Genomic DNA, 25,678 nt, shown 5'->3' on the forward strand with positions numbered 1-25,678 from the left:
GGCGCAGTGGTTAATGAATCCGAATAGGAACCATGAGGTTGCGGGTTCGATCTCTGGCCTTGCTCAGTGGGTTAAGGATCCAGCATTGCCGTGAGTTGTGGTGTAGGTCACAGATGCAGCTCGGATGCCATGTTGCTGTGGCTCTAGTGTAAGCCGGCAGCTATAGCTCTGATTTGACCCCTAGCCTGGGAACCTCCACATGCCGTGGGAGCAGCCCTAGAAAAGACAAAAAGACAAAAAGACCAAAAAAAAAAAAAAAAAAAAAAGTGTTCTTAAGTAATACGAGGTGGTTATACATCAATATCGTCACATCCAGAGCCACAGGACTATGGAGCAGCCCCTCAGCAAGACCCTCCTCGCCAGGCCTGGTCTGGGGTTTCCAACAGGGAGAGAAGCCCATAAGAGGCACTGCTCTAGCTTCCACGAGAACAAATTCTGCCCAGTAGCTGCTGAAGAACTAGGAGAAAGGCTAGAGAGGCGTCAGGGACCAGGGAGATGAAGGATGTATGTGTCAGGAAGGAAAATGCTGGTCCACGGGGGACTTGGGGACTGAGGCCCAGACCCAGGCTGCAGGGCTCGGCTAGGGTGGGGAAGGGCTCAGGTCTCTGTGTACCAGGCTCTTCTCTGTGGTTTTGTCTCCCCAGGTCTCAGTTTCCCTCTCTGCCCAAGGAGGGGTGGCCTGCAGCCTCCACAGGCCACACAGGGATTCATTTCCCAAGGGGTCTGACTGGGGCCTTCCTTCCTGCCCCAGTGAGGTCAGGGCCCTCACTGCACTGCTGTAATTATCTTCACAGCAGTTAGATCATCATCCCCAGTTCTCAGAGGGGAAAACTGAGGCACAGAGCAGCAGATGCTACACCCAAGGTCACATAGCTAATGAACGCCAGGCAGGATGATACACACCTCTCCTCAGACTCCAGTCCCAAATGCCCAGCAACAGTGTGGCAGGTCCACTTGGATGTCTAACGGGCCTCTCAAACTGAATGTGTCCAAAACTCAGACCCTAATGTTCTTCTGGATCCCCTCCTCCCTTCTCTCCCCACCCTCTGCCTCCTGACTCAGCTGATGGCAGCTCCTTGGTTCAGGCCCAAGGCCTCAGGGTGACCTGGTACCTGCTTTCTCTCAAACCCACATCTAATCTCTCAGCAAGTCTTGTTGGCTCCACCTTCACAGTCTGCCTACTCCTCACCACCTTCCTGGCCTCCCACCTGGCCTGGACCACCATCATCTCTCTCTAGGACAAGTACAGCTGCCAGTTCCCTGGTCTTCACCTTCTGCCCTTACACCCCCCTGCCCCGGGCTGTTCACCTCCACACGCAGCCAGAGTGTCCTGCTGGAACCAGGTCCCTCCCCTGTCAACACCAGGCTGCAGCTCCATGGCCGAGAGGAAAAACAAAGCCCGTTTAGTGCCATACTCTCAATTGCCTCCTTGACCTCGCTCCTCAGGCCACAGTGGCCTCCTCTTGGGGCTTGAATGCACTCCTGCACTCCCTGTACAGGCTTTTGCACATGCTGTTCCCTCTGCCTGGGAATCTCTCCTCAAAAGTGCCCAGGGCTCCCCTCTTCCCCTCCTTCAGTGAAGTCTACCCGTCCCTCCCATTTTAAGCTGTGCTTCCTCCCACCCCCTCACAACGGATCTCAGGTGCTCTCCTGGGATTATTGTTTTTGCTAGAATTCCATCAGACCTCTTCTCTCTCTCATTTACTGCCCACCTCTGCCCTGGGCTATGAGCCCTGAGGGAAGAGGCTCCTGCTCTCTAGCCTGGAGGAACAGGCCCTTGGGCTTAAGCACCCCTCCCTAGAGGGGTCCCAACCTCCCTGCCATCCTGTCCTAGCCTGTGTGTGGATGGTCACAGGGGAAGGCAGGTGGGGAGGGCAGTGGCAGGCTGGGGGGTGAGGTGGCTGGAAGTGCAGTGGCTGCCCCAGGGACAGCCCAGGAGGCCCTCCCTTTTCCTGGCTCCTCTCCGTATGAATTATTAAAGCTCATTTATGATGGGCCTGCCCAGGCCTGTGGCTTCCCTGCATAATTCATGGCTCTCCCAGAAGGGCTCGGTGCTGGAGCAGACACTTCTTTCAGGAAGCAAGAAGAGAGTGTGGGCAAGGAATGGGCCAGACCGGGCTGTCCTCCACCCTATTCCCGTCACCCTGTCCCCATCTCAGTCAGCTCAGTACCTCCACCCACCCTGCCCCATGGTGTCATCTCTTGCACACAGATTCTGGTTCCCCAGACCAGAGTCCAAAGGCTCTGTGCAGACTCACCTACTTCCCTCTCTGTGCCTCAGTTTCCCATCTGTGGACTCATGGAGTGGGTGATTTTTAAATTGCAGAGACAGCGGAACCATTTATCTCCATGACCCTGGAGGCCAAGGCCCATGGGCTCCCAAGGTACCAACACCTAGGTGTCATTGTGAATTTCCCAGCAGTCTAGAGCTGGGATTTAGCAATGAGCAATACTCTTGGAGCAATGGTCCTGGGAGCTCATGAACTAGCTAAGGTCTCCCCAGAGCAAAGCAAAGGGCCCAGGCCAGGGACAGGGGTACAGACTGTCACTCTGCTCAGGATCTACCACCTGCTCCCCAGGCCCGAAGCCATCTACCCTAATCACTGCCATAGATCATGGGCCTTCTGGGGCTTATAGTGCCTCCTTTTCTCCCCAGCATGTTCCCCAGGTAGTCAGGCACAATGCAAATGTAATCCCTGTCCAGGCCCATTTAACAAACAGGTAACCTGAGGTTCAGTGAGGCTGGCCCTTGGAGGGAGAGGTAGAGATACAGGTGTTGTAATGGGAGAGCCACAGCAGGGTTGAGGCACCTGTGGAGGTCACCAGGAGAGTCAGGGAAGAGCCTGGGAGCTCCAGCTGCCTGTTCCTGCCTCATACTAGCAGTTGAAGCCTGACTGAAGGTGGCAAGATAGGCCCTGCCCACATGCCACCAACCGCTCTGGTCAGATTCAATGATTCACACATCCCCATCTTCCCTCCCATACATCTTCCCCACTCCCCGGCATGAGTCAAATCCTCTCTGAGCCACAAATAGCCATCCTCCATGTGCATCCTTGATATGGTGCCCTGCCTTGAGGAGGACAGAAACCCCCTCAGGGTCCTCTGTTCCTTTTCAGGGCAGAGATTCCCCACCCCCACCCCAGAAGCTGGCAGGGCCCCAGAGGACACCCAGGTGCAGAGGAGAGATAGAGCAAAGATCAGAAAAGAACTCAATCCATCAGGCCAGCTTTGTTTTCTGGCCTTGTCCCCTCTCTACCTGGCCAAGTCACCTCCTCCAGGAAGTCTTGCTGGATTTCTCTTCAACCTCCTCTCAAACCCATAGTCCTCACTCTACTTTAACAACTCTTGCCTTAGGTTGGGGCTGCCGTGTGGTCCCACCACTAAGCTCCCTACAGAGCTTAGTTTGTAGGACAGCAATGAAGAATCTTCTGGAAGTGCTTGGGGATAGATTTCCCTGAATATCCTCCCATTACCAGACTGGTGCCTGCCCTATCCACCTCCCTCTGCAGTGGGTGAGAGGCTGAAAGGGCCTCCAACTTCAGCAGACAGCAGAGCACCAATGGATGATGGAGGGTACCCGCTGTGTACTCTGTGTGTGAGCCCATTGAAGTCATATGGCACTCTTGGCTGGGTGCTGATTGATTCAGGTCCACTTCATGGATAAAGACTGAGGCCTAGGGGATGTAGCAATGCACCCGAAGCCGCACAGCCAGTCTGTGCTCAATCAGAATTCAAATCCAGCAAAGGGTAGCCCCAGAATCCAGGCCCTGTCCCCTAGACAATTAGGCCTCAATTCCCCAAGTGGATTTCAAGGGCCAAGAGTTAGGAAATAGGGCACAGGTAAGGGCCACCCCTCATTTATGACCTTTTCCACCTTTGAGAAGAGGTCTATTCCAAATCAGGGCCCTCGCTGCCTCTGCAAGCAAGCCGAAGTCAAGTGCAGTCAGGCGGTTCTTCCTTATACACCACCTGAGCAGCTCTGCTGTAGGTGGATGCAGCAGTGCAGAGCCCAAGCTCCTTGAAATCCCTCCCATGAGGGGGTGTGGGCCAGGGAGGGGGAGATGACCACTTCCTCTGGGATTTGCTCCTCACTACTGAGCGCAAGGCTTCTTAGCACAAGCCAAGCTGCATGTAAATCAAATGTGAGTGCTCAACTTGCTTTGACACCCAGTGGGCCAGTAACTCTCCTTGCTCTAAGGTGAATCCTTTACCAATGCAAATTCCCTCTGAGAGCCACGGCAAGGAGGGGGCCTTCCTTCAGGTGTCACCCCAGAGGCCCTATCTCCTTCTGAGACATCCCAGGTTGGTGGCCAGGCCAAGAGGAGCCACTGCCTGGTGAGCCTATGCTGTCCTCAGAGTTGGCTTGATGAGTGGCAGGTTGGCCAAACCCAGCAGGGTTTATCACAAACAAAATACTCCGCAGATGTTTCCAAGCATCTACAAATTCCCTACTAGCTCCCTCACTCCTCATTCATTCATTCATTTATATAGCTACTGAGTCAGGCTCCAGGCTGGGCACTAGAAAGAGATGCACAATGGTGAGCAGGGCAGAGGTGGGCCTGCCCTCAGGAGCTTGGAATTCAACCAGAGCAGATATCTGATCTGATTTAGACTCAATAAGTGGAGGGAGGAGTCTAGCGAGCCTTGTGGGGGTGGGGAATGTCCTTCCCCCTTCCTTCCCCTCCCTCCCCCCATGCATAGGAAGGGGGCTGACTCAGCCTAGGGGGCTGACCAGGTGAAAGTGGCACTGCAGAGCAGTATGGCAGTTCAGACAGAGGGGAGAGCACACGCAAGGAGGCTCAGCAGTGAACTCTGCACACGGCGATACCCTGTGAACACCCACAGGCCGACCGTGGACACCACAGCAGGCTGCTCCCACACTGAAGCCTGCAGTGCTCTGTCCTCAAGGACATGGTAAGTTGCCTGCAAGTGATGGATGGTGAAGGACAATGAGTTCTCAACAGTGGGGAGATGAGGAGAGTGGGCATGGGCAGAGTGGATAGTAAACTAAGGGTTCAAAGAGCAAGACTGCTCAGTTCTCAGCACCCAGCCTGGGCAGGCACAGTATCTCTGGGACCTCTCCAGAGGCACACATCCAGTTCTGACACTTTTTTTTTTCCTTTTTAGGGCTGCACCTGCCGCATATAGAGGTACCCGGGCTAGGGGGTGAATCGGAGCTGCAGCTGCTGATCTACACCAAAGCCACAGCAACTCGGGATCTGAGCCGTATCTGCGACTTACACCACAGCTCATGGCGACGGCAACGCGGGATCCTTAAACCACTGAGGGAAGCCAGGAATCGAACCTTCATCCTCATGGATACTGGTTGGGTTGGTTACCACTTAGCCACAATGGGAACTCCCAGTTCTGACACATCTTTACCTGCAGGCCCTAGTCTGCATCACAAATTCAATGTGTACAATACCCAATGGTCCCCTGGACCAACTTCCCTGGACCAACTTCCTCCCAGCCTCCTCTAGCTCACCTGGCAACAACTCTGTCCTTCCAGCTGCTCAAGCCAACCCCCCAGGGGTTGCCTGGGACTCTTTCTCTTTCTTATATGCAGACCATCAGCAGGTCTCACCACCACCAGGACCACCACCCCACAGCACTCCTGTTCACGCCTCTCCCAGGGGACCCACCTCAAAGTCATGCCCATTTCCTTTTTTTTTTTTTAAGGGCCAAACCTGTAGCATACGGACGTTCTTGGGCTAGCGGTTGAATCAGAGCTGCAGCTGTAGGCTTATGCCACAGCCACAGCAATGCTGGATCAGAGTCGCATTTGTGGCCGCAGCTCACAGCAATGCCAGATCCTTAACCTGCTGAGTGAGGCTAGGGATCGAACTGGCATCCTCATGGATACTAACTGGGTTTGTTTCCAATGAGCCACAATGGGAACTCCAAAGTCATGCTAATTTAATGACCCTGCCTGGCCTGGCCCCCTCTGCCCTCTGACCTCCTCTCTTCCCACTCTCCCCTTCTCCTCCAGCTCTAACCACATTGCACCTGAGGGAATTTGCACTGGGCTGCTCCTCTGCTTGGAACACTCTTCTCCAGACACCTATTTTTAAATTTTAAATTTTGCTTTTTTAGGGCCATACCTGTGGCATATTAGGAACTTTTGGGCTAGGGGTCAAATCAGAGCTGGTCAAACACCACAGTGTCTCCTGAGTGTGCAGAGAATGAATGAATGGCAGGCTGTGGTGAGTGTCTATGGAAGGAACGAATGTGCTCAAGGGGGAGGCACTGACTGGAAGCGGATGAACTGAGTGAGAGCCTCAGGCAGCATCAGGATTTCTCTGAGCACAGTCTGTGTGGCCAAACTATGGGCTGCCCCACAGCCATGTGGCCCCCTTGCACTGACCTGTGGGCCACCCCTACCCTGGCATTCGATCTGCCCTGTGCTCACAACCACAAAATATAGGGAATATGATCCCATTTTAAAGATAATAAGACTGAGGCACAAAATGACTCATGGTCACGCATGGGGCTCTTTTTATGACCCCTACTTCCTCTCCTTCTCAAGCCCCATCCCCTGGACCAGGCTTTCTAGTAGGCAGCAGGAAGACAGAGTTGAGTCCGACAAAGCCCGTGGCTCCAGGTCCCCCTAGATGGTGATATCCCCACCCTTCTCCATTTTAGAGTAATGGCATCCTCCATATGCCACCAGTCTGGAAATCGCCTGTGAAATACATTTCCCTCAGTGCTAGCTAGGGAACCACGTAAATCACCTGGTTTAATGGCCTCTGGGATTGTTCCCCACCAACTCCTCCCCAGCCACTCTGTGCCAGGGAATGTGGGGCCAGAGGGCACCAGGTAAGTGGGGCCCCAGTCATGATCTGAGGGCAGCCCAAGGCATCCCGGTGCCAGGAGGCACAGTGCAGGGGTGCAGTGGCCTCAGGAGCGTGTCAGCAGGAGAGGGATGGGGCTTGCCTGAAGCTTCGGGACCTAGAGCCGGATCCATGTGGGCAAGCCTGTCCCTAACCCCACCCCTACCCTTTGTCCTTGTCCCCCTAGCAATGGCTTACCCTCCGAGGAAGGGGGTCCTGGTGCTTTCCCTGGGGACCCCATGGCTCTGACTGGGGGAATTCCAAGCCGAGGGCCTTGGAATGGCTGGGAACCCTGAGAAGGCCTGTCAGAATCTGATCTGAGTGGAAGCCCCACACCCACCTCCACCAGCCCACCAGGGACTATGTCTCATCACCCCTTAGATGCTGCCTAGCACCAGCCATGCATGGTTATTATTATTCAGCCTCAGTTCTATTTCTTCCTCACTGACGATCTCCACCATAGACTGAGAGCAGCCCCAGCACACAGCTGGGGTGTGGGGAGAGGGCTCTGGTGGGGCTGTCGGGAGGCAGGTCCTGAAACATGGGTGGGCGTGGAGCAGTCAGCAGGGTAGATGACCATGAGCACATGTCAACACAGAGGGGCAGACGGGAAGGAGTAGGGCAGCCAGCTGGGGAGGCCTGGTGATCTCCCTGGAACAGGCTGCAGACTCTGGCCACTGGTCACAGGCATCTAGGAATAGCTGCCCCCCAACAGATACCCCAGCTAGAGACTCCCTAGAAGCAGTATGCTGGCCCCCACCCCTTTTTCTGGAGGCCTCGGTTCTCCTTGCTGGCAGAGTAGGGGAGGGGTCCTGTGTTTCCCTTCCTATCCCCTATGGTCTTTCTACCTTGGCTCACTGGGGCGGCTCTGGGAAAATGCTGATGCCCAAGCCCTGTCCCACCCAATTAAATAATGGAGCCCCATGGGGCCCTGGTCCCCCACCTTCACCTCTCTTGCCAGGGCAGCCCTTGGGGGCAGCCCCTGGCCTGGGGCAACACTTGTAAGAGAGCTACAGGAAGGTGTGTGGCATGGCCTCTGCCCTATTGTACCAGCAAAGCCAAGGCCATTAGGGGCTCTATCCCAGAACATGTAAAAGCTGCTCCAGTTTCCAGAGACATAACCAGCTTGGCTGCAGACACCTATGCTGACTATCTGTTCAGCAAGCATTTTTTGAGCACTTGGTGTGCGCTAGACTGCAGCTTCAGCCAAGGACAGGTGGCTGTGATCCCCGCCCTTCTGAGGCACACAGCCTGGAAGGGGAGGCAGCAGGTCTACAGCAGGACAAGAATAGAGGAGACCTTGGTGGGGGAAGGGGTTCTAAGAAGCCTCTGATCCACACGGGGAAGTCAGGGGAGGCTTCAAGGAACAGTGACTTCCAGTCACCAAGGGACTAAGTATTAAGGGACAGGCAGAAGTCAGCCAGACCATAGGTGGGTCCTGCTTGGGGCTAGCAGAGCCCTTTGCAGGCCATCCAACCTTTCCTCTGCTTATTTTATGCTCAGTGCATACTAGGTGCTTGTTAAACCCCCGTGGAAAGGGATGGCTACTTCTACTTGATTTTGAGGGCACAGATCCCCTCCTGTACCTAGTTCATGCCCATCAGAAGCAGCCCCCTCAGCTCAGGGTCTTCATAGCACCAGCTGATGGGGCAGGACAGAGCTGCCAGCTATGCAGATGGGGTGACAAGGGAGCATCATCATCAGATACAGAAGGATCCATTGCTCTGGAGGGTCTGGGGAATGATGAAGACCCTGAGTCTGGGAGGAAGAGGGCAGGTGGTCTGCCAAGACTTCCAGAGTAGTTGGACAGGGGCCAGGGCGAGGGTGGGGTAGGAAGAAATTGAGACAAGAGGGGCAGAGGGACAGGTATGGTGGATAAATGTAGGCATGTAGGGAACCCTGAGGATCCCGTGGTCAGGAGGCTGCCTGGAGGAGGTAAGCTACAGAAGGGCTGTGTGTGGCAGTGGCTGAATGCTTAGACCCAAGTGCCAGCACATGAATCCTGCCTCTACCACTCATCTTCTGTGCAATTTCAGCACACCTTAGCTCTGCTGAGCCTCAATCTTTCTTGTCTGTTAAATGGGAATAAAAATGGACTAATTTTATTGGATAGCATATGTGAAATACAGCACCCAGAGCCCAGCTCATAGTGATTGATGATATGGTTAAAATTACTTCTGTTACAGAGTTCCCATGGTGGTTCAGCAGTAATGAATACAACTAGTACCCATGAGGACGCAGGTTCCATCCCTACCCTTGCTCAGTGGATTAAGGATCCAGCGTTGCCGTGAGCTGTGGTGTAGGTCACAGACATGGCTTGGATTCCACGTTGCTGTGGCTGTGGAATAGGCTGGCAGCTATAGCTCCAATTTGACCCCTAGCCTAGGAACTTCCATATGCCGAGGGGGAGGCCCTAAAAAGACTAAAGGAAAACTACTTTTTCTTACAAATGTTTCCTGGAACATGGACACTCTTCCTTTTCTTCTCCTCCTACCTTCTTCTTCTTTCGGGCCTTTTGTCTTTGATGCTGAAGCAGATCCTGCCTCCCCATTCTTCATCATTCGCCATCTTCTTGCTAACAAAATCTAAGGCTGCAAGAATCTCTCCCGCCTCCAACCCCAAGGTGACTCCATCCTTAGCTCAAGGGTAAATCTTGATTAGCCTGAGCCAATCACACTACATATTCCCGATTGCCAGTGACTGGTTTAGAGTGTACATGTGACCCAGTGCTAGCCAATGAGCTGCGAGGGGAAAGTGGCTTGGGGCTTCTGGGTGAGGGATCCTAGCCTCCCTTTAAGAACCCAGAGAAAATAGCTCTCTTATTCTTAATGTCTGGTACATGGAATGTCTGGAGCTGTGGCAGCTGTCTTGTTGCCATGAGAGAACTCAGCCAAGGCCAGACAGCCACACAAACTCAGTAAGGCCAGCCAGGCAGAAGGCAGGTGAGGACTTGGTCCTCAATGACAGCCTATATGCACCCACCTCTGGGCTCCCTGTCAGAGGGCCTAACCATGATGAAAAAAATTAACATGCAGCGGTTGCCAAGGTATGCACAGAAGCAGCCTCTTTTCCTTGCAGCCATTCCTTGGACTTGGCTTTTGAGAAGTTAATAGTCAGCTCAATGTCTACTCCTGGAAAGCCTCTGCAAACTGGGCACAGAACTGGTGGGGAGGCACAGGGTTGCAGGAGAGGCCCGCAAGGGTTAGGGAAACAGAAGAAGATATTGGTCTGGAAGGCTCCTTGACCCAGTACTCAGGCTGAGCAGGCCAGCCTGGTAGAGGAACATGGTCAGAAGGGGGAGAGGCCAGAGCTCCTACTAGGATCTACAAGTGGCTCAGCCTGGCTGAAGTCTGGATAGTCACAGAGCTAGTGGCCAGAAACCAGAGCTAGCCTGGGCCTTGAATGCTAGGTGAAAAGTGGGGCTCTGCCCATGGCAGGCTTCTTGGGTGCAAGGTCAGAGCTAACCCTCAATGACAGGCACTGCCGCAAGCCTGGCAGGTCCAGGCAAGGAAGGGAGGACTCCTGGGCTCTCGCCACACCCACCCTGACCTCAGCTCACAGGGAGAAAGGAGAAACATCCATCTGTGAGAGCCCTCCACATAGAGGTCTGTTCTGCCATATCATTTCTGTGTGTGTGTGTCTTCTTAGGGCTGCACCTGTGGCATATGGAGGTTCCCAGGATAGGGATCGAATTGGAGCTGTAGCTGCCGGCCTACACCACAGCCACAGCCATGCCAGTTCCCAGCCACGTCTGCAACCAAAACCACAGCTCACAGCAATGCTGGATCCTTAACCTACTGAGCGAGGCCAGGGACCGAACCTACATCCTGATGATGTTAGATTCATTTCTGCTGAGCCACGACAGAAACTCCATCATTTCTTTTTTCTAATAAATGAAGTTGGGGGCAGGGCTGAGGTGGATTGTTTTGCTGTTTGTTGGAACCAGTGGCAGCACCAGACCTGACCTTTAAGGCTTCAAATGCAGCATTTCAGGCGGCGCCAGAGGGAGGAGAATATGGGCTGAGCAGGGAAATTATCAAGCCTAAAATGCCGCATCAGGCTGGAAACTAGAAGAGAGCAGGGGCCCCTAGCCATCTCAGGTACATTCCGGCCCGTTCATGCCCACCCAGTAACAAAACTATCCTTTCCAAGGGTTCCCTGAAGCCTCTCTGACTCTAAAATGGCACAAGGGCACCAAGGTCTGCCCCAGAGACACACCAGGAGCTGAGGTCCCACACCACAGGTACCTTGTTCTGTGAGGTTTGTCAAAGGAGGCCTCAATTTGCTCCTGCGTCTCATGCCAGGGATGTTTTTATTTAAGAGAACTAGCTGTACATCATAGTGCAAGGACAGCTGAAGCGGGGCAGCCTGGGTGGGGGGACTGGGCCCTGACTACAGAGTGTATGTAGCCGGCAAAAATGTGGGGCCTGAAGGCTCCTTTCTGCCATCCAGACATTCATTTCCATGTCTGTTCAATGGAGGTTTTTGGGGGCCCAGGAGCTTCTGTGGCTGGGATATTCCTTCCCAAATCACGGATCCAGGCAAGGCCTATTATCACCCAAGGAGATGGTCGTCCCCAGCCTCCTTGCCCCTGGTAAGAATCCTCACTGGCTCTGTAGGTACCCAAGCCCTGCGTAGACACTTCTGCTCTAGGCAGAAGCCCCCTCTCAAGACGACTAGGATGCAGGGCCATCCCAGCACTGACAGCACACAGGCACTGAGAATGTTAGGAAAGCAAAGCTTATGGTTCTCTCAGGCATCAGAAACCATCATCTCGGGGCCCACAAAGCCCAAGGGGCAGCACCCAGCATAGGGCACTCAGACAGCCTTGTTTATGAAGACCCAGTAGGCAAAAATTCATTCTTGAAAGATGAGCTCTGCTGGAGGTGTCCCGAATAGAGGAACATACAGGCATCATCAAGCCAAAGCTTTTATACCCAAATCATGGCTGCAGCTGACTGTACCAATGTCAGACTAGGAGTAAGAACCCCAAACCTACAACAGATGCTTCAAGGGATGCCAGTCTCCCTCCTTGCAATGTGCAAACGAGAAGCACCCACTCCAAGTGGGAAAAACACCAGGCCAAGGTCACACAGCAAGGATTTCCATTTTGCCTAAGCCCCGACCTCCATGCCTACCCTCCAGATTCCACATAGGAAGGGCTGTGAGCAAAGATGCTTCGCTTCACAAAGGACTCACCAATTTTCTCAGAGTCCCAAGTCCTCCAGTGCATCTAAATACCATTCCATTTGCAAAAATTTGAATTACAAGGACACAGCCTCTGTGTATTTCTTTTGCAGACTGTCACTGAGCCAGTTGGTAGATGATCAAACTTCCCAGCTCAGCCTTAACTCAGGCTGTTCTTGACATAAAAGTTTGCAAAACACTGGTCCTAACAAGCAGGCAGCTTTATTTCCCACTGCCAGCATTTGCCCAGCCAAGCCCTGGCATTAACCTCAAAGATGGGTGCAGAAGGTGGTCAGTAGGAAAGCTTCCTGGGTGCAGAGATAAACCGTACACGTGCCCACACATACATATGCATGCACACACCCACATTTGCATTCATAGGCACACACCAACACCTGTGCATATACACACGCATGTACAGATACAAAACCTGCACATATATATGCAAACAACATGCAAGCACACACACACACAGGCACACACATTCACGTGCACCCACACAAGCACATCTTCATAAACAAATGGACACTCACATGTGAACATACTCATCACATGTGAACAAACACATATAAGAGCAGAGACATACAGACACTTTCGTACACAAGCTTCCATGTGCACATAGGCCAAGGCAAGGGCTAAGCACAGAAGGAAGGACCCAGAAACCACAATGGTGTCACAGGTGCTGGTAGGGCCTGGCCGGGCAGTGTGCGCTATAGGTGATGGGACAGGTGCCTGGCACTTGGAGATAGGTCCGGCTGGACTGAGAACACTCAAAGACCCAGTCAGAATCCACATGTCCTTGTCATATGCACTCCCTGCAGCCAGGCCCATCCCTCATGACCTTTCACACCCCAACTCAATGAGACAGTGCAGTCAAGGGAACCCTGTTTTACAAATGAGGCCCCAAGACTCAAACAGGCTGAGGAGGTTCTCAAGGTCACACAGCTGGTGAAAGGTGTGGCAGAGTCTCTGTGTATGTTAAGAGGAGACTCATTCATAAGGATTTATTCATCAGGGAAGGAAGGCAAGGAAGGCACCAAGGCGGGAACAAGGGGCTAAGGGTCTAAGGGGGGCAGGGTAGAGGGGCAGAGGAGGTGACTTCTCCCCCCTCTCATCCACCCCTTTCCCCTTTGCTTAACGAGCCATTTCCAAGGTAGGGAAACATGGTTAATAATCAGCAGGAAAGACTTCCTGTGCCTCTCCTTCTCTGCTAAACAATTAGCCTGATCAGAGCTCAAAGTGGGTCAGTCTGAGAAGCAGATTCCTACACCCAAGGTGTGGCCAGAGGCCAGTATAGGAGGTGCAAGCACCTCACACTGGGGGAGATGGGGCTCAGCTGGGCCAGGGTCAGGCCTCACCCTTCAGCTAGAACAGAGTGTGGAGAGGAATAGGAAGACCTTGAACCTGTCTTCATAGGGCACTGCAATGTCAGAGTCAGAAGGGCCATGGAAGAGAGGAAACTGAGGCCCAGTGGGTGGAGGAGACTGACCAAGGTCACCACCACGCAAGCCAGCCAGCTGAGAGGATTGGGTTGGGTCTGCCTTTGACAGAGGCCCACCCAGGACCAGACCAATCCAAAATGGGGACCCCCCCAGGTCTCCCCATGAAGATTTCTCACAATGTAATCCCAGCTAGCCAGGGTTTCCTGCTGTGTAAGGCCCAATCCCTCACAAGCTCAGTCACCAGCCCTGGCAGTAGCCAGTGGCCCAGCAGGGTGGACTAGCCCTAGGAGGAGGGAAACAGGTGGTATGTGACCAGGGCCAGGGACACCAAATCAATGGCCTGAATCTCACAGTGGTAGGGCAGGGCTTGGATGAGTGCTGCCCCCAGCTTCAGCCTGCATAAGGTCAGGCTCAGACTGTGTGGCCCTAAATGACAGCATCATTGAGTCCCTTGCAAGCCCCGCAGGAACATCTCAATCCACATGGTCATGATCACCTGTACCAACAACTCCCTCCTCTTAGCCACAGGCAGCTCAGGAGGCTCTCCAGGTTACACAGGACAGGAGAGGAAGGGGAAGGGAAAAAAAAACAAAAACCACACACACACCTCCCTCTGGGAATAAGAATATTGATTCTTATTTAGGCAGTAGGCACCAGGAAAAAAGAAAAAGAAAAAACCAACCTGACACGAAAAGAAGCTCCCAGTTGGCTGAAGGGAAGCAGCCAGCAGTGGGAAAGCCCCCCACCCAAAACTTTAGAGCCCTGTAGTCTCTGGTCTCCCTCCCTAAGCCTGAGGCCCTGAGCCCTCACTTAAGGACAAGGTCATCAGTTCCCAAGGCAGACCTCAAATATGGAAGCCCACAAAGACAGAACCAGGGGGATGCTGGAAGGGAAAGGAGAAAGAGAGATACTATCACCACCCCCTGCCCACAGAGAGCACTACCCTCCAGGCAGGGCACATGCTACATACTTGCCTGCTTTGACTCCCAAACCTCTAGCTGCCCCTTGAATAGTTTCCCAGCAAAGAGAGCCCTGGTACTCCAGCCCCTCAGGCCCTACTTGTCTACACTGGATGAAAACCCAGGCATCTATAAGGTTCAAGTCCTTTGAAGTCCCCTCGAGCATGAAAAAACTGTTATAGCACTAGAGGACCCAGCCTCAGGTTTCCATGAACGACGCCCCTGTCCTTTCTCTCCGAATCATACTGGAATCTGGAGGGGGAGATGGCTTCTCAGAATCTCAAGATGAAGTCTCTCTTGCCCACCCCTCCACGCCAGGCACATATAGCCCATGACCCAAAGCCTCGGAGAAGGGAAAATCCTGGGCTGGGAAGGACTCTGTGATCACCTGTGTACTATGTAGGAAGAGATGGAAGCAGGCACAGGAGCCATAAGCATTAGGCTGGCAGGGCAACAAAAAAGGCCCCCTCAGGGTCTTCTGAGGGCAGAGCAGGACAGAAAAGGACAGAGCAAGAAAAGTTACAGTTAGGAGCCTAGGCTTGCCTCACATGTCTTAGGCCTCTTCATTTCTTCCCAAGACCCAGGTTTTGAGTCCCTACCCCCAACTTCCTGGGTCCACTGCCTAGATATGCCCATCCTCTGGCAGGTCAGCTAAGTGTCTGACAGATTAGTCTTCTTCCTGCCCTGTCCTAGTAGCTGTGGGGCTTTGGGCAGGCCTTTCATCTTTCTGAATCTCAGTCTCTTTGTCTGTGGAGTGGGCATGACCATGGGGTCTGAGGTCAAGGGCATAATGTGGATAAGGGCCCTGGCCTGAGGTCAGTGAGGGGAGGTCACCATTAATTCTGGTGACATCCTCCACTATAGTCAAGTTGGACTTCTGGGAATGAGAGAGCAAGGCGGCCCAGTGCTTGTTCTCACAGAGCTGATATTCCATGCAGGTAGGTACAATATGAGCTAGCGGCCTCCAGAAGGTGTGGGTATGAGATCCCGAAGGAAGGATCTAAACCCCTGAGAAAAGCAGGCAGTGATGAAGAGAGAACATAAGCAAAGCAGAGAGACAGGAGGCACTCAGCCCATGGGAGCGATATGAAAAGATCGGTGGGTGGGTGCCCTTCAGGCTGTAGGATCAGGGGCTGATGTTAATGTTATCAATAGCTGCCATGGCTCCCACCTAGGAAACCCTCCCTGCCTGCCAGAGGTGACACCCGTTTCCATTCTCACCACCAAACTCTTAAGCAGATTCTGTTATCTTAGTTGGGGAAACAGAGCTAAGGTCATCCCAAAGAAGAGGGTCAGCTCTGGAGAACAAAGTTTGGACCAGCAGGGTCTACATCTGACACCCACCACGGCCCCAAACTGCCTCCTCTCGGGAGCTGGCAGGGTCCACCTGCACACGGGCAGAGGGGAAAAGGAGGTACTGAGGGAGGAAGTGCTCACTCCACACGTGAGTCAGTCTCTCCTTGGAGACACCAGCGTGACTGAGAGTCTGGAGGGCGACTCACTTGCACACTATGAGGGGGCTCATCTTAAAGCGGGTTTCTCCCTTTTCAGGGGCCAGTCTGACAGAGGTGTCCCAATACCAGGTGGGCCCTGGGGGGGACAGCAGCCAAGGGTCTTCCCCAGTCCTCAACACTAGGAAGGATGTGAGCCAGTGGTAGCGGCAGCAGGCTGTGAAGCCTCTCCCCCTCCTTCTTCCTGCAAAAGGTGTTGGTAGGTAGTTGGGGAAATGCGGGACCCAGATGTGCAATGTTGCCTCCCTAATAGGGAGAGCTACAGGGAGGTGAAGACGTGGGCTTGGAGGCCCAGACAGACACACGTCACCCACCATTAGCCATAGCTAGACTGATGCATGCCCCATCGTGGGCCCTTGGGAAAAGGAGCACGTACTCAGGCTGTCATTAATTTGCTGGGGGACCCAGACCCCTTGGTTCCCCATTCACCAACCCACATCCAGAGGAAGGGAGGTGCTGGCCAGCACCATCACCGGGGCAGAGTGGGGCTAAAAGAGTGCAGCCAGCTGGGCAGCTCAACGAGGACTCCATGGAGCAGGGGACAGAGAAACCCAGGGATGCCAGAGAACAAGGGACAGAGGTCCAAAAGAGATGACAAAAGAGGCGGGCAGGGCGGGGTGGACACAGAGAGATGAGAGGGATAGGCAAGGAAGTGGGGGGAACAGGTGGGAGAAAAGATGAGAGATAGAGGGCAGGGGAGAGGGAAGGTGACTGACAGGACTGGGAAAGGAAAGACACAGCAGAGGCAAAGCAGTGAGGGCTGCCCCTCAGTCAGCAGCAAACAGGAAACTGGAGGAAGCAGGTGAAACGGAGAATGTGTATTCTGACTCCATCTCCCCCTACCTCACTCCAGACACACAAGTGCATGTATGCACACATATGTGCTTGTGCACATCTGGCCTCCTTCTTGTTTGAAACCCTGATCCAGGTCCAGGTGGGATGAGAGTGCCCCCAAACCAAATTCCTGTCCTCCCTCCAGCTGTAACGCCTCTGCCCTCCTCCATCCAGCAGCAGCCTGGGTTTGCTTTGCCTGGTGGGTAGACAGTCACGCTGCCAGAGCTATTACAGAAATAATGGCCACCAGACCCCAAACCCACACTTGCTTAAAACCTAGCAGCTTGCAAAGCTGTGCCTTGTCGCACCGCCAGACACTAACGAAGAAATGAATTTCCTGTCAAGAGCCCTCTCCAGTGAGGGGTCATCACCCTAATGCCAGGAGGCAGAGGGTCCCACCTCAGAAAGCCACCTGTACCTGTATCATATCCCATCCTAGCCTGGCCATGCTAACCCAGGAGAGTTCAGGGAGGCCATTGCCCCCCCCCTCCCCCCGCCCCAGCAGCCCCAGGGCTGCAGCCTCAGCCTTTCACGTTAGCGTTAGCACAACAAAAGTCTCAACTCCAACTAAGCCTGGTCCTGCAGTGGAAGGAGGGGAGGGACCCTCACTCAATTCCCTCCCCTTCCTCCCTCCAAGGATCAATGAGCGTCTGCATCTGCGGGACCAGGGCGGCTGAAGGGCGCTGGCTGTCACCGCCAGCCCTGTGTGTCGTCGCAACATTAGTCACCTCCCTCTGGACCCTCAGAGCTGCACAGCCCCCACCCCACCCCCACTCTCATTCTCTAATTACGGTTTGCAAGACATGTCCCAAACCCTCAAATTAGCTCCAAGTATATCGACAAGAGAAGAGCGTCCAGCTGGAAATGTGCCGCTGCCATCATACCCGCCTCACCATCTTCTGGCTGGGGACAGAAGGACAGGTGTCCACTCTGGTCAGGGTCTCTCGAATGCAAAATTTGTGCATTGCAGCCACCTAACCCACCGCAGGTTGCAAGGAGAGGGAATGAGGTGGGAAGAGGTGAAAAGAGACGTCCACTTAAACCTTCACTCAAAGAGCTACAAAATGGCAAGGGAAAAAATAACTGTTTCTTTGCTTTGAGGAAAAAGAACAACAAAAAATCCTGCTTTTGCTCTTTTTAAACATTGTGGCTTAAGTCCATTTTCATCACAGCAAATGAAAGACGATAACACACTCTCAAGCTCTAAACTTCCATATGATTCTCTTCTCCCTGTGCACACTCCACACAAACACACACACACACAGGAAAAACCCAGACGGTTGACAGAGGACACGTCCGTGCGGCACCTGTAATTTGCCTACTGATCACCCGCCTGAGCACAACCAGGCTGTTTGAGGAGAGAGATGATAAGGCAGAGAGAGACTCAGGCAGTGCCTTTCCTGAGTTTGTTTTTCCCTCATTTGGGAGAACCAGGGGTTCCTTCCCTTGGGCAGAACTGGTCTAATGACGCAGAGCCAGCCTTTTCCCTTCCCCGAGGCCAGACCCTTCCCCTTGGCCACTAGCAGCCTAGCTACCCATTTCCCGAAACCCCAGCGTGGCCAATGGTGCAGGAGTCCAGAGACAGGTGGCTCCTCAGAGACAGACAACAGCACAGTGTTCACTGTGCCCCAAAGCCAGTGGGGTGTCTGGGCACTGACATAAAGCTGGGTCATGGTGCCCACACAAACAGCTGCTGTCCTAAAGGCCACATGCACTGAACACCCATTCCCAGCTCCAGACACATCTGGCCAAGCTCACCCACAGGATGCCTGAGTTTTCAGGCTCTTCGGGAGGGAGAGATGGAGAACCAGCAAAAGCTGGCAGGGCCAGGAGATGCTATTACCCTGTTGACAGCAGCAGGGTCAGGAGGGGGTCCTCCCTGTCATTCACCTTCTGCTCCCACCATGGCACCTTCACCTCCCAATTGACCTCTCCAGGGGAACCCTTCCCCCAGGTGCAGTGGCGGGGGCAAAAACAGGGACACTGACCCCTTCTGTGGCACTGGCCGAACAGGAAGGTGCTCACATCCTCTGCATCCACCCTCTCCTTCAAAGGAAAATGCCAGGGAAGACAGGTGTAGGAGGGGCCCCCCACGTCTGGATCTAAAGCGCCAGGTTTCTACCCGGGAGGAAACATGGGGCAGACTCGGGGCTCCGACTCCGCGGCCAGGCAGTTGTCACCGGCAGCCCCGTCACCCAACCCCAGTTTCCCCTTTCACCCAGACGGCGGCAAGGGAATCAGCTGGCAAGCTCGGACCCCCTACTCCAACCCGAGGCTTGAAGATCCTGCTCTGCCCGGTGTGGGGGGTGAGGGGGAGAAGGGGCACCGCAGGGAAGTTTCTCGACGCAGCCAGAAGCTCCGGGACCCCGGCTGCCCGCCCTCTAGGCTTGGGGCCTCTGCCCCCGGGTGCAGCCGGCAATGAGACCCAGGCCCCCGACCCCGGCGCGATGCGCAGGGAGGAACCGGCGCTGGCTGAGGGCTAGAAGGGGCACCGAGCTCGCCCGGGGTCCCGCGGCCGGCCGAGGCCACTTACGTGTGCTGCTGAGGGAAGCTGTAGGCAGAGGCGCCGGGGGCGGCGAGCAGCGGCAGCAGCAGCAGCGGAGGCAGTAGCAGCGACAGAGGGCGCGGGGGCCCGACCGCCCGGCGCCAGGCGCTGGGGCCGGGCCGGGGGCCACGGCCGGGCAGAGAGCGCGCGGTCCGTGCCGGGCTGGGCCGAGAGGCGCCGCAGGTCCGAGCCGGCACCGCCATGTTTCCATTCAAGATGCGGCGCCGCGGGGAGGGCGAGTGGGGGGGCGGCGGCGGCGGGTTGGAGGGGGGGGCGACGGCGGGCGGCAATCGGCCTCTCCTCCACCTCCGCCTTCTTCGCGCTGGGCCTCGGGGGCTGCCCAAGCCGCAGCGCCTCTGCGGGTTGCGCGCTGCGATCTCTCTGCCGCGCTGCCTCGAAGCGCTCTGAGCGCTGGGTCCCGGACCAGCGCTCAAATAGCGGCCGCCGCCAACCTGCCGGCGCCTCCCTCCCTCCCTCTCTCTCCCTCTCTCTCCCTCTGGCCGGCCCGCCCCCGCGCGCCGCCGCGGCGGCCACGCGCCCGCCGGTGCCTGCGCGCCCCTCGTCCCCGCGCCGCCCGGAGTCTGCCCTGCTGGCCTGCGTGGCCGAGCCGAGCCTGGGTGCGCGCGTCCTGCGCCCCAGCCTCGGTCGGAGTTCCCAATGTGCGCACGTGTCCAACGCTCGGACCGGGTTGTTCTTATCTGCAACACCTGCGGGAAGAGTCCCGGGCCCCCGAGGCTCAGGGAAGGTGCAGGTGTGACCATTCTTGGGGCTCGACCTTCAACAGGCGTAAGGCCTGGAATCACAGGTTTAATGGTGGAATGGCAGGTTTCAGCAGAGGCCAGAGTAGAGGGCAGGGGTGCTGAACCCACACAGCAGGGGCTCCAGCTGCCTTCAAGAGTCCTCGGGAAGAGGAGGAGGGGGCAGGACCTGAGTTCCCAGCCCCTGAGAGAAAAGTGTCTTTGCTCATCATCACCTGGACGAGCCCTGCCCTTCTCTCACCCCTGCACAATCCAATCATTTCTGTCTGGGAGGCTCCTGGCTCGTTTCTGCTGCCAGAATAAGGCTGGGCTGGTGTCAATTCTGACTCTGCAGCTTGTGGGCCTTTCAGAGCCTCTGTCTCCTCCCTTGTGAAAGCTTGTGTGGGTGTCCACCCCCGTTTCCAAGATGAAGTGAGAATGGGAGTGAATTGCTTGGTATATTTAAACATTCATGGCTGGGGGAGAGCATCCCTGGGATTCCCCTGAAGTTGCCCTGGGACCCTGCTCTGCCCCTGGTATGGTCAGGCTGGGAGAATGCTCCCTGCAAGCCTGGCACAGGGCAAGACTCCCTTAGCAGTAACCACCCAGAGATTCTGTGCCTAAGATGAATGAGGACAAGCAACCACCTGAGCAAGAGCCCCCACTTAAAGATATCTAGGTGAGTCTCCCACCACCTACACACAAGACAGCCTAAAGAGGATTTGCATTGAGGAAGAGTGGTGACACCTGGGCTGAAGAAGGCAGAGGACAGGGACTGGAAATACGGCACAGGACAACCTTTACTTGCTACTCAGTCCTGCCTGGGTTGTCGCATCGCTGCCCTTCCCTCACAACCCAGGGGGACAGCTTTGTAGTGTCCTCCTTCCCCGGTCTGAGTGGGTCTTCAGGGGCCAGACTTAGGATTGCTATAGGCCCAAAGGCTCTATAAGAGGAAGGCAGTGCCCTGGGCCCCAAACCTCTGGTAAGCCTGGGGGCCTAATGAACAGGAAGTAGACTCTGGGAAGCCACGCCAAGCCAGCTCTGTGGGAGACAAGCAGGACCCTCACTGAGCCAGATACCCGATTACACCAGAGGCCCCCACCCCTACCTCTGGCAGGGCAGTCGTTCCAGCTGGACAGAGTGGGGAGAGTACTTCACAGGGGGAGTCAACAAGCTTGAGCTAACCGAACCAGCCCCCTCCCAGACCCTCCCACTGACAGCTCTTTCTAGCACCTCTATCTCTCCCATGACCCATCTGTTTGCTGGAAAAATGCCTGTGCTCATGGGTCCAGGAAACCAGCACAAAGGCCATCACCTCTTTGGGGTTCCCTCTTGGGTTAGGTGGGCTCCTTCCCAAGGCTGACTTAAAGTGGAAGAATGAGAAATGTCAGGGGCAGCCTCTCTGCCCTTTGACACCAGGATGGCAGTACTATCCCCAAAGAGTGCCCAGGCTGCCAGGCACCTGCAACTGGGCTGGGTGCAGCAAGTGGGCATTGGTAACTGGGCATTTCACTTCCAGCCTCCACAGATGTGCACCTAATTGAGGCCTCTGGTGCCAAGGGAAAGGCAGGAGATTTGGGTTGACAGGCCGTTAAAAGAAGACAAATAAGGAGGGGAGGTAATTAAGAGTAAACAGGGGTAAGTGTTTACACTCTTCGACTTCCAAGGCTCACAACATCTTGTGGCTCCAGCCACAGGATAAGATCATGGGAGGAAAAATCAAGGCTTCTCAGGGAAAAGGGGGACTTCCACGGCAGGAATATTGACAGGTTTGACAGCAAAGTCTTGGGGCTATCCACCCAGCCAGAGGTGCCTGTGCTAGAAGATGTAGAGCAGTAGGGACAGGTAAAGCTGAGGCCAGCAGAGAGTGGCAGGAGATCTGGCAGGTGCCAGTTCTGCATGCGGGCTGAGGGGACGTCAGCTGGCAGGCCAGAAGAGGCTGTGTGCCAACCAAGTCCTGAGGGACGAAGAAGCTCATCAGGAATGTCTGGGATATGGGACAGCAAGATCCCCACTTCAGCTGGCCCACCTTCAGCTGCCTTCCCATCATCCTTTTGCTGCTCCATAAGCCAGTGGGCTGGATAGATCCTGGCTTTCTTAGGGTTTTACCCCTGCAGTTCCTTCTACCCGGAACACTCTCCCTCATCTCTACCACTTGAACTCAGACTGCTTATGAAGCCATAAATACCAAATACCACTTATGCCGGGAAACCTTGCTGGGCCTCCCCTCAGTTAGACAGGCTTCCCCATCCCAGTATCTACTCTACTGCCCCCTCCCACCTGCCATGCACACATGTAGTGGCCTTTGCCTTAGGTTCAGAAAAACATCTACACCCTGGACTCTTGCCAAGGTGGGACCTGAGTCTCTCTTGTCCCTGTCACCCCCTCAGGGATCCACACAGAGCCTGGCCATTGGGAGGACATAGAAGTGTGGATGTAGGCCTTTCGAGTGGTGTCTCCAGGAGCCTTAGGGTATGCCTACGAAGAGTGGTCTGGCCTGGGCATAAGGAATGTGGCATTAGATATCACATGTTGTATAAAGTCATTTTGCCTCTCTGAGCTTTTGTTTATTCGTCCGCATAATGGGAGACATGATACCCGCCTAGTCAGGAATGGTATGAAGACCCAAAACATGGAACACCCTAGGGGTAGGATTTGGAACTTAGCAAGAGCTTAATGAAGGGAAACCACAGAGAAACTCAGGCATCCCTGAGAAGTGCGGGTCCTACAGGCTGGCAGGCAGGAAGACTTTTGGGAAAAGAGGAGGGTTTCCAACTTAGCCTTGCAAGATGGATCTTGCGTATTAGGGAAGAAAGGACCTGCCTTCCTGAGGCCCATTGACCCAGCTCTGTCTCCACTAGGGTCAGGTGAAATGGCCTTAGCCTTGGCAGATGTCCTATTACCTGCCTCATTCAGCTCCCTCTGACGTACCTGTTCTCTGCCCACTTTGGGCTGGACTCTCTGGTTCCCAAAGGCCCCCAACCAGGACACACTCAGGTATGGGCTGACTGCCAGTGCTTGCACCTGCAGGATTATCCACTGGTTCCTTGGAGACATCCAGGAATGTGATGGTTCCACAAATGCCCCTGCCTGAGCATGGTGCAGATGCGCCTGGCCTCTAGGTGTAAACAGATGGGGACCTCACCTCCAAGAGTATCAAGAAGCCATTAGGGATCCTCTCCAAAACGACCAACCCACAGTCAGTTTTATTGTAATAAATGGAGGGGGCTGGAGTTGAACATTTTTAGGCAGTGTATAAGCTGTCACCATCTGTACACCAAAATTAGGACCAAGTCCCAGGCTATCGACATTGGAGCCTATAGGACCCTCTTGTTAGAGAGAAGGGGAAACTGAAGCCCAGAGAGGGGAGGAGACTTGCACAAGGCCACCCAGTGGTCAGTGCAGATCAGAACATGAAGTTTTAAATCTGGAGACCTGGGTTGTCATCCCAGATCTATCTCCCATTACCAAGCATGAAGCTAGTCAGAGACCCCAGATCCTGGGCTTTAGTGTTCCCATCCCTGCCTCCAACATCCAAGATGCCGAGAATCCAGCATGGGACTCCTGGGGAAAATCAGACCTCCTTGTACTGCAGTGGAACTTCTTGGCTAGACCTCTGTCATCATGAGGGTCACTGAACTCAGATTATTTAATGGAGAGAGGACACTAGTTAATCAGGTAGGACATGGCAGGTGTAACAGGCTCGATCCTTGTTCCCTTGGAGCTCTCCACTTAGGGGGAAAATATGATACATAGGATAAACACAGTGACTACTTTAAATCGGGCATAGTTGTGTCATGTGGGTGAAACAAAAAATGTGATCACTCAGTGCTGTGAGGCCTAGGTGGCAAGGGAACACTTGCTGGAGGAAGGGCCTTGAAACTGGCACAGAAGGACAGGGAGGGCTGGATGGATGAGTGGCTGGAGGTGGGGGAAGGAGCATCCCTGGCAGTGGGTCTGAGCAAGTGCCTGAGGCAGGACTGGGCTGAATTTGTGCAGGAACAGTGAGGAGGCTGCCTGTCCAGGGACCAGCATCTTCCTTGCTTCACCTCTTCACTAACCGAGAGAGAGGAACTCAGCTCCTGGGGGAGTCCCCATTAGAGGCAGGGAGACAATGGCATGTCTTCCCAGGCAGAGTGGGGCCAGGCCCAGCTCAGAGGTGAGGGTGAGAGCCAGAGGGTGGAGTTCCCGTCAAGGCTCAGTGGTTGGCGAACCCGACTAGCATCCATGAGGACATGGGTTCGATCCCTGGCTTTGCTCAGTGGGTTAGGGATCAGGTGTTGCCATGAGCTGTGGTGTGGGCCACAGATACGGCTCAGATCTTGTGTTGTTGTGACCATGGGTATGGCTGGCAGCTGCAGCTCCAATTCGACCTCTAGCCTGGGAACCTCCATATGCTGTGGGTGTGGCCCTAAAGAGACAAAAAGACCGGAAAAAAAAAAAAAAAAGAAAAGAAAAGGAGAAGAAGCCTGTTCACTACTGATCTAGTTCTCCAGGACCCCAGGTGCCCTCATACATGGGGAAGCACCATTGGCTGTGTGAGTTCAGGGAAGCATAGTGTCAGCTTCCAGGCCTCAGCTGCCTTACAAAGCTCGAGTCCTCCCAGCTCAGGCACGAGTGCCCAGCCAGACAGCCTGCTCCCACCAGGAGCCCCTGTCTTCATAGTTCCCATTCCAACCAGGATGGTCTTGAGTTTTCCTCAGAGAGCTCTGGTCCACCTGCTCATTTTACAGATGAGGAAGCTGAGGCTGAGAGAAGGGAAGGACTCGTCCCGGGGAGATGGTGAGCAAAATGACTCGGGCTCCAGACTGCGGTTAAGACTCTGTCCTCTGTGCTCCCTCCCGGGCACTGGGGCCCATAGAGTCCTCGGAAGCCACCTTGGGAGGAGCCTGACCTGAACACCTTTCCCAAGGGAGTGAGAGGCCCCTCGGTGCCCGCCCCCCCTGGCCCTTGTCCCACACACAGTGGTGTGTGTGGCACAGAGGCCCCGACGCTGGGTTGGCCGCCCTTCCCTGAGGCCTTCATCCCACTGTGGCAAGAGAAAATGAGGACAAATAAAAGAGAGAAACTCTCCCCTCGGAAGAACATTAGGTGTCTAAACGACTTCCAAATAAATAAAAGTCTCCTTGGAGCCCCCGGCCAGCAGTGACAGTGGCTCTAACTCTCCACAAGACATGTTTTTCTGCCTCCAGGTGGAAGTGAAGAGTGTCAGCGGTGGCTAAGTCAGGCTCTGACGGAGGCGGCCTTCCATCACCGCCTAACGCCCCATCAGCGCCTCGGTGGAATGGCCACGGCAAATTGCCTCCTCTGATAGCCGCCCCTCCAGGCCCTCCGAGAGCGGAGAGGAACAGGCGCTGGCCTCCCCCACCGAGGTGGGGAAAGGGCTTCCTGGTCAGCTCCCGTCCCTGCCCAGTGCTGAGATCCAGTGGTCTGTAATTCTGGAAACCGACTGTCCCTACCTTGTTCATTTTGCAAATGAGGAAAGTGAAACACTGAGGGCTTTGGTGCCTTGGTGAATGAAACCAGCAAGCCGGGGATGTGTCTCCTGAATGAGTTGGCTCGGCTCTCTGTGAGGGCAGAGCGAAAGATGTTTCCTGAGACGGGGATCTTCAAGGGCAGGTCCACACTTTACA

At 54.8% G+C, this 25,678-nt stretch overlaps 1 protein-coding gene across 4 annotated transcripts in view; it reads right to left on the reverse strand.

Annotated features, from left to right (window-relative positions):
* Positions 1–19,791, reverse strand: part of CACNA2D2 (calcium voltage-gated channel auxiliary subunit alpha2delta 2) — a 143,742-nt gene extending 123,951 nt beyond the window's left edge. For all 4 annotated transcript variants that reach the window (XM_021068821.1, XM_021068820.1, XM_021068819.1 and 1 more), the window contains exon 1: positions 19,297–19,791. In XM_021068821.1, coding sequence (XP_020924480.1) covers positions 19,297–19,511 — 215 coding nt within the window. In that variant the 5' untranslated portion in view covers positions 19,512–19,791. The remainder of the gene's footprint in view (positions 1–19,296) is intronic.

This window comes from Sus scrofa, chromosome 13 (genome assembly GCF_000003025.6).
Source record: "Sus scrofa isolate TJ Tabasco breed Duroc chromosome 13, Sscrofa11.1, whole genome shotgun sequence".
NCBI lineage: Eukaryota > Metazoa > Chordata > Mammalia > Artiodactyla > Suidae > Sus > Sus scrofa.